We start from the raw sequence: 9611 nt of genomic DNA on the forward strand, positions 1-9611 counted from the left end.
GTGTGGGGTTTTTCCCAAAAGGGGTTTTCCACGTAAATCTGGTGTTGTGGTTCTATTTGTGAAATCTGATTTTATATGTGTTTATCTAATTTTCAATTATTTAAAAGTTTGTAAGAAATTTCTTCATCACCTCTCCTATTAGATTTAGCATTTGGAAGCATTATTCTTCACTTAGGCTTCCTTTCAATTGGTATTAGAGCTTGGCCAAATTTGTTATTATTTTTGGGCTGATAGTTTTTTTGTAAAGAGGAGAAGAAAAAGAAAAACAATAATTCCTCTTATTCTGATTCTGATAAATCCTCTCAAGATGACGTGGATTCCTTTGTTGCTGCATTTCCAACCCATGCATCAGAAGATGTATGGTTGATTGACTCAGGTGCTTCTTTCCACATGACCTCTCACAGGGGTTGTTTTTCAAAGTATGAAGAATACAATGGTGGGAAGGTGTTTTTGGGTGATGATTCGCCTCTGAAGGTTGTTGGTTGTGGAAGAGTCAATATTTGATTCTGTGATGGTAGAGTGAAGGGTATTGATGGTGTCCTGCATATCCCTAGTTTGGAATGAAATTTTTTTTCAGTGAGCAAGCTGAGTGATGTGGGAATGCAGGTTGTTTTCACGCAAAGTGGATGTAAGATGACCAAAGGTTCTATGGTGCTTGCTAAGGGTGTTCAGATTGGCACTCTGTATAAGCTGGATGCATGCATGGTTCAGTGCAATAGTACTTCTGTGAAGTCCAATAAAAGGGCTTTGGATTCTTCATCCTCACCATCAGATCAAGTAGAAAAGAAGACTGGTGTTTCAACATTTGATGGTCATTCTTTCTAGATACCTAAGGGTGATAATGCTTTGGAGATTTAGCTCTTAGTTGAGAAGACAATGTTGTGGCACCAAAGGCTTGGCCATATAGGTGAAAAGGGCTTGTGAGCCTTGAAAAATAAGAGCCTTGTTGAAGGCCTTGATGTTTGTAATCTCGAGTTTGACTTTTGCGAACATTGTGTATATGGAAAACAACACCGTGTTTCCTTTTATTCCAGTTCTCATAAGTCTTGTGAGGTTTTGGACTATGTTCATTATGATGTTTTTGGTCCAATTAATGTGCCTTAATTAAATAGATCTGTGTACTTTGATTATTTCATAGATGACTATTCTAGAAGGACATTTGTTTATTTCCTCGAAAGTAAATCTGAAGTTTTTAGTCGGTTTAAGGAATTTAAGTCCTAGGTTGAAAATCAGACAGGTAGAAAATTTAAGTGTTTGAGGATGGATAATGGTGGTGAGTTTTGTTCTGCTAAGTTCGGCAGGTTCTATAAGGACCATGGGATTGAAATACATAAGACTACTCCATATACACCACAACAAAATGGAGTTGCAAAGAGAATGAATAAAACATTGATGGAGAGATCTAGGAGTATGTTAAGTGGTGTTCGCCTTGATCAAAAGTTTTGGGCTGAGGCGGTAGCCAGTGCATGTTATTTGATTAACAGATCTCCTACTTCAACACTTGTTGAAAAGATCTTTATGGAGGCATGGTCTGGTAAAAAGCCCTCGTTGAGACATCTTAGAGTCTTTGGTTATGAGGCATATGTTCATGTGCCTAGTGAAAAAAGATCTAAATTGGAGAACAAGGCAGTTAAATATATCTTCATCGGCTATGGTGTTGGTGTGGAAGGGTACAAGCTTTGGAATCCAGTTGCAGAGAAGGTTCTCTATAGCAGAAGTGTTATCTTCCGTGAGCTAAAACCTTCCACACTAGATTTGTAGCTAGAGAAGGAAGAGAAACAAAAGGAGGTAGTTAAGATTCCACCCACTCCTGAGAGAGTTGAACTGCGTACTCCTGTGGGACCTGATAATGAGAGAAGTTCTAGTAGCTCAGAAAGTTTAGAAGAGGAACAAGATCCTCAACCTCAGTCTTTGAGGAGGTCTACACATGAAAGGCGGTAAACTAATAGATATGGTTATTCACCTGAAAGGTTTGGATATTCTATGTTGGATTTTAGTTGTATTTATGCTTTTATTACTAACATTGACGAGCCTAGGGTTGTTGGAGAGGCTATGGGTATGCATGATTCAGATTCCTAGATGGAAACCATGAATGAAGAGATGGATACATTGAAGAAGAATACTACATGGGATCTTGTACCTTTGCCTGAGGGATAGAAACTCATTGGTTGTAAATGGGTGTTCAAGAAGAAACTTGGTCCAGATGGTAGTTTTGAGAAGTACAAGGCACAGTTGGTCACGAAGGGCTATTCCGAGGTGGAGATAATTGATTATGGGGAGATATTCTCTCCTACAGCTAAGCTGACATCAATTCGGCTTTTGTTATCACTTGCAGCAGCTCATGGTTTAGAAGTCGAACAAATGGATGCGAAGACTACTTTCTTTCATGGTGACTTGGAGGAGGAAATTTACGTGTCACAACCAGAGCACTTCGTGGAGAAAGGGAAAGAGAATTTGGTATGCAAGATGAAGAAATCTCTTTATGGTCTTAAGTAGTCTCTTAGAATGTGGTACCAGAAATTTGACACCTATGAGTTGTCATTGGGATTTCTATGATATAAATCTGACCATTGTGTTTATTATAAAGCTAAAAATGGTTATTTTTGCATTATTGTAGTATATATAGATGATATGTGGTTTATTCAGAATGGGAAGAGAATGATTTTAGATTTGAAGTCTCAGTTCTCAGCATAGTTTGAGATGAAAGATCTTGGTGTAGCTAGGTACATTTTGGTAATGGAGATCAAAAGGGATAGAGCTCACAAAAATATTTGGGTTAGCTAGAGAAAGTATGTGAACTCTATGTTGGAAATATTCAACATGACAGATTGCAAGCAGTTAGTTGTTCCAGTGTTATAGGGGACAAAACTTTCTGTAGAAGATTGTCCAAAGTCTTCTACCGAGATGGAGGACATGACCAGAGTTCCTTATGCAAGTGTTGTTGGTAGCCTAATGTATTCTATGCTATGTACGAGGCCAGATATTGCATAAGCAGTGGGAGTCTTTAGTCGGTTTATGGCTAATCTTGGATGAGTGCATTGGGATGCGGTGAAGAGAATATTCAGATATTTGCGGGGTGCTTCCAAGTATTCCCTATTTTTCCATGGTAATCCTATTGGAACTCGACATTCCTTGAGTATTCGTGGATATGTTGACTCTGATTGGGCAGGTGACATAGACACTAGCAGATCCACCAGTGGATATGTGTTCACGATGTTTGGTGGTGCAGTGAGTTGGATGAGTAAGCGAGAAGTTGTAGTCACTGTGTCTACAACCGAAGCAGAGTATACAGTAGCTACGCATGCTTGTAAAGAATCCATTTGGCTTAAGAGATTGTGCTTGGATATTGGTTTTGATGCAGGAGATTACTATGTGTTGTGACAACCAGAGTGCTATTTGTTTAGCAAAGAATCCTACTTTGCATGCTAGAACAAAGTATATTGATGTCATGTTTCATTTTCTTCATGATATGATGGAAGATGGAAAGGTCAAGTTAGAGAAAGTTGAAACTTTGGTGAACGTTGCAGATGCACTGACAAAGCTAGTGAGCACTGAGAAGTTCAGATGGTGTGCCAGTTCTATGGGCCTTGAGCAGTTGATAGAGTGTTTTGACTCTTGACAGGTCTTCGACAAGTGGGAGAATGTTGGGATTAAGGTGTTTCAACCTTAGAGTCCAAACATGCTAATTTAATTATTTGTTTTATTTTTCATTCCACTTCGGAAGTCCTAATATTTTTTTGGGAACTAGTGCAAGAAGTTGCTATGTTGAGATTATGATAAAATTTTCTATTATGATAATGGTGGTTTCTAGTTCGGTGGAAGAGTCATGGAGAGTTATATTTTGCCAATTTGTATTTATAATTTGAGTTCACTTTTGACAAGTGGTGTGAGGTAAGGAAGGCACCTATTTGGTCATGGTAACTTCTGTGTTGTACTTACATTGCATTTGGCAAGATGACGATAATGGAAGAGATAGATGTTGTTGCTTTAGAAGTTGCTATGTTCAACGTGTCATTGGATTAGCAAGGTGTTGCTTGTGACACAACTTACCTCTTGTGCTTTAGAGTTGGTTTTGGAAACCATGTGCACATACCACTTTGTGATGAACTCTATAAATATGTTGATGCCTTAGTTGATTTTGTGATGAGACAAGTTTAAGGTTTGTTATGCTTCTGGAATTGTTTTCAAAATCTCTGTTGTAGCTACTCCTGAAGAGCATTGGCTTTGTACATTGTATTGTAATTGTTGTTGTTGCTGAATAATACAATAGAGTTTGGCTTTTGGAGTGGGGGTTTTTTCCCAAAAGGGTTTTCCCTCGTAAATCTGGTGTTGTGGTTTTATTTGTGAATCTGATTTTATATGTGTTTATGTAATTTGCAATTATTTAAAAGTTAGTAACAAATTTCTGCATCACCTCTCATGTTAGATTTAGCATTTGGAAGCGTTATTCTGCACTTAAGCTTCCTTGGAAATTTTTGTGACATACAGATTTTCACAGCAGACCCATATTTTAGTAGAAACCCTGACGTGAATGCGTTGAATGGAGGGCAAGATCTGGGAGGACTGTTTTCTGTCTTATAAGAGGCTGCAAAGGGTGTGTAACTGCATAGATTAACATTTAAGCTTTGTGGTGCATATGAAACGCTTCAGCATATCACTCCCGATATATTTTTGATGTCTGTTAATTTAATATCTACATAAATATTGATGATTGTTTGTTTCTTTTTGGTATTGCAAATATGATTTGATCACTGCTAGTGATTGTGTTAATTGCAGCAGAGAACAGATGTGGCTTATTTGGTATATGAAAAATTAGATAGGATTTGGTTAATCTTGTCCATGGAAGGAGAATGTTACTCTCTAAAAAATAATAAATCCAAATCTGAACTGGTTCATCTTTATATCGTGCTTTGCAATCTCTAGCATCCAATGACACAAGCAATTCTTATACAAACATCAAATTTTAATCATGATTTCCATTAAAATTATATGAAGGTATTGTGAATGATTCTAGATTGTCATACTTATTTGCCCATTAACGTTGCCAATGCTATCTCCCTCAATTAAGCATGATGGTTTTGCAATATAAAAATATGGCAATAAATAATAATAAGCGATCATATAATGATTAATTATCGGGTGCATAGATTACCATTTTCCTTTCATTATGGTCTATATTCTCAGAGGAAATAGCCACTCATTCTGTCTACCACTTATACAAATGCATGTATTGGACCTCGAAATTCCATCCCCACTTTGTCTCAACTGCACTCCAGTAAAGAACGTAATAAGGAACCTTCCGAATAATATAAACAGGCATAGTTTTGCCTGTCGGAAATATCACTGGTCCCTTCATTGATTCAAATGGTAGTTTATACGAATTACCTACCAAATCTGCTGAACCTCCGAAATAACAAAATAAATCTGGTTCGAGTATTTTTCTGTATGTAAAAAATGTTGTAAGTCATCGTATCTATCCGCAGCATACATTTTCACCCAAGAGATACTCCCTAGTTGATCTATTTTCATCATATTTTCAAGACATACTCCTCTTTTCGGAAGTAACAATGCTGATAGTGTTTGATAGCAGTACTAAGGACTATAAGAAAAGGATGAGCAAACCTAATTACTACGGCAAAAGCTGCTACAACAGATGGACATGGTCTGGCCTATGTTAGAGTAAAAAACTACAAAAGTATACACGCAAATTCATTGCGAGAGAAAGGAGTATTTTTTGGGCTGAGAAAGAGTCAAAAGCTTCATTGCAGAACTAAGGCCTTAGTTTCCAATGGTGATACGTAGCAGATAGGCCAAAATTTCTATACAAACATTTGCAAACATTTAAATAAAGGTATTTTACATTGAATGCCTCCATTTGGCTTTAGCTCATTGCCTGGTCTTATAATAGATTATTTCAGTTACATTTGCTAGCTTCTAAAACCTTTTAGAGACCCTCTCAAAAATCTTTTATATCATATCACTGGTTATTTATTGCTTATATATGGATTATCAGAAGATTCAATCAACTATACCTTATCCAAGTAGCTTTTTCCTTTGCATTGATATGTATCGCGGTTCATTTTGTGTGCCTACAAGATCTACTCTCAATTCCTTAAAGATCATCTACTCTCAATTCCTTCAAGATCATCTACTCCGATGAGTATTGGTTTACATATATATGTCTTCTATTTATATAAATATTAATCATCTTTTCTTTTAAAAATAAAATTTAATAAGAAAAAAAAGAGATAGAAATCAATCAACTAATTCTATAATTTACTTTTTTACTATTAAATATAACAACTACTTCTTCATTTCAAATGATTTGTCTATATCTTACTATCGACATAACCTTACACCTTTTTGATGCAAGTACTAGCCTATACTTAAAAAAAACAATCATACACTTATTTAGGCCACAAGAATGTGAAGATAGAATCTTCTCACTGGAGGGCATGAACAGCTTATATAACTAGTATCACTAATATTGAAGCACTCTACTTAAATTCAAGGGCAGGTAGATAGCCTTAAGGCAGGACGAGCGAGAAGGTGAACACTCCTGGGCGTGGTGACTCCAAAGACTTCCGTCATATCCAGATCTCCTTCCACGCTCCATTCAAAGTAATGAACGAGCTGAGCCAAAACAAGGTTCATGGTTACATCAGCCATGACTGCGCCTGGACATCCTCTCCTTCCTGCTCCAAATGCCAGCATATCAAAATAATCTTTTTCTCTCACAACATCAACTTTTTTACCCATAAATCTCTCTGGCTTGAATTCCAGAGGATCTTCCCACAAGGATGGGTCTCTTCCAATAGCCCAAGCATTGACGATGAGCCTGGTTTTCTCAGGAATGAAGTATCCCTCAACTGTACAATCTTGTGTGGATTCGTGCGGGAGAAGCAAGGGTAACGCCGGATATAACCTCAGCGTCTCATACACCACACACTGCACGTAGTCCATGCTTCCTATGTCACGCTCACTTACAGCCCTCTCTCTGCCGACCACTGATTCTATTTCCTCTTGCATTTTCTTAGCCACACCAGGGTTTCTAAGAATCTCACTCATTGCCCATTCTAACGTAGTAGACGTCGTTTCAACTCCAGCGATGAACATATCCTGTAAAATTTATACAGCCATGCTAGATCAAATTAAAAAAACAGAACTACCAACAAACTTGGAAAAAGTTATATTTGGAATTGTATTATCATTAAAAAATGAATGGATACGTACAAAAACAATGGCTTCAATATTTTCCTGTGTGATTGCCCTTCCATCAAGGCTTTCCATTTCTAAGAGCACGTCAATGAGGCCTTTAGTACCAGCATTCTGCTCCTTGTGCAACTTCATCCTGCGCTGCTGGTATTCCTCTATTATTTTTTTTATCACTTGGGCAAGCGAATTGTGTACCTTTTTCAACCGCCGCTTCACTCCTTGCAAATCCATCCAGTCTAAGTAAGGAATGAAGTCCCCGATATTGACAGCTCCTACTGTAACTGCCGCCTCTACTGCAAGCTTCTTTATCTCTTCGCCATTCCGACCCACTTGAGCGTCACTCTGAGAAGATTTTTTAGTACCGGAAAGGATTCGCCACATGACTGCCTGCGTAAACGATGAAAACAAGTTAGTGAGATTAACAAGTTTCTCACCCTGCCCAGACATCTCCCACACTAAACGAACAGTGAGAAGCATCTCTTCCTCTCGTACACAACTGAAAGACTCGATCCTTTTGGCATTCAGCAATTCTACCACGCACAGCTTCCTCATGTGCCTCCAATATGGCCCGTAAGGAGCCAACACCATATCCTTGTAATTATAAGCAAGGTGTTTCCCTGCAGCCGATTGAGGTCGGCTGGCGAAAACATTATCATGGGTTTTCAAGAACTCCTTTGCCATGGCAGAAGAAGAAACAACAACAGTGGGAACATAACCCAATTTTAACATCATGATGGGCCCATATTTCTTAGTAAGTGCATGAAGATCGCGATGAGGAAGCCTTTTCAGCTGGTTCAGATTTCCAATAATGGGCCATGCAAACGGTCCTGGGGGCAATCTCGATCCCAATGTATTCTTCCTTTTCACACTAAATCTGCGCAAAACCCACAAGAAAATTATGAGTGAACACAGTGTAGCTGTTGCTGGAGCATAAGCACACTCTCTTATTATATTTATTGAATCCAAAGGTTCAGGAAAGCCCATAGAAGCCATATTGAGCAAATATGTAGGAAAGTGTTTCTGTGTTCTCCAATTTATAATTGAGCAAAGATGTGGGATATTCATTCCGCGTCTCCAATTCTGTTGGCATCTCTTCAGCTGAATATCAGATTGTCAAGAACACGTGACAGCCACGTTCCTTTCTTTAATACATTTTTATCTTCCAGTTTGATTGAATTTTTTTACCAAATAAATGGTTTTCTATTTCACACTAAATGAATGGTAGTATTTTATTTATATTGGTTTATTGACTTTATACATATTATTGTCAAGAACACGGGGTTTGAACAGCTTTAGTTACAGGTATATGTTCCTTTCTTTAAGACATTTTTTTCTTTGATTTTGATTAACTTTTCTCCATCAAATAATTTTTTTATTAACACTATAATTTAGTAGTAGTATTTTATTTATTGTGGTTTATCAACTTTATACATATTATTGTCAAGAATACATGCTAGCTTTAGTCACACGTATGTTCCTTTCCTTAAGACATTTTTTTCTTTGGATTTGATTGAGTTTTCTCCACAAAATAATTTTTATATTTAACACTATCATTTAGTGGTAGTATTTTATTTATTTTAGTGTACCAAGTTTATACATAGTCTAGAACACATGCTTTGAATAGCTTTAGCCACAAGAATGTTCCTTTCCTTAATAGATTTTTTTCTTGGGGATTGATTGACTTCTCTCTACCAAATAAATTTTCTATTTAACACTATCATTTAGTGGTAGTATTTTATTTATTTTGGTTTATCGACTTTATACATATTATTGACCATGATTAAAAATTTCAATGGTATAGACTTCAATTTGATAACGTCAATTCATATGAAATTTTTGTCTTATGAATTATAGGAGTCCACAACTAGAGAACATGGGAAAGCTTATATATTTAGTAGTAGTAATATAAATTATAGGATAAAGGAGTAAAGGACGTGTGAGAGCCTACATGTACACATGTTTAACGAGGTGATGGAAAATATAGTTTTAAATTTAAGGGGTCAAAGCAAGACAAATCAATCAACTAAGTTAAATGAAGGTATCCTTTTATACCATTTTTTATATAGAAATTTGATGAAAAGAAGATTACTTAAAATTGGTTGGTATTTGCGATTCTGTATGGCCTTTTGGGCTTCCTTGTATACACCCCAATTTTGTTCTGCTTGGGGTTCTCTTCACTTCTCATCAAGTTGATTACAACCTAAGGGTGGTGGGTGGTTCTCTGATATTTTATTTGGGATTATCCTTCTTGGATGGGACTCTATCTTTTAGAAAACATCTTTGTAATATGTTTTTATATGTTAATAAAATATTTCAATTGCTTCGTCCACTTTTATAAAAAAAATTAAAAAAAACTGGTTGGATGAAATCTAATATTTTTTTTTCTATTTTTTAAA

General features: G+C 36.7%; 1 protein-coding gene across 1 annotated transcript; it reads right to left on the reverse strand.

The window, feature by feature from the left end:
• Positions 1-6419: 6419 nt before the first annotated feature.
• On the reverse strand, positions 6420-8208 carry LOC131076245 (cytochrome P450 750A1-like). The gene is made up of 2 exons (XM_058013321.2): positions 7234-8208; positions 6420-7119 (listed from the first exon to the last, which is right to left on the reverse strand). Exons 1-2 carry the CDS (start codon positions 8206-8208, stop codon positions 6508-6510), a joined length of 1587 nt encoding a protein of 528 aa, XP_057869304.2. The 3' UTR covers positions 6420-6507.
• Between the last annotated feature and the right edge of the window lie 1403 nt (positions 8209-9611).

The sequence above is a fragment of the Cryptomeria japonica genome, chromosome 4, assembly GCF_030272615.1.
Source record: "Cryptomeria japonica chromosome 4, Sugi_1.0, whole genome shotgun sequence".
NCBI classification, from domain to species: Eukaryota; Viridiplantae; Streptophyta; class Pinopsida; order Cupressales; family Cupressaceae; genus Cryptomeria; species Cryptomeria japonica.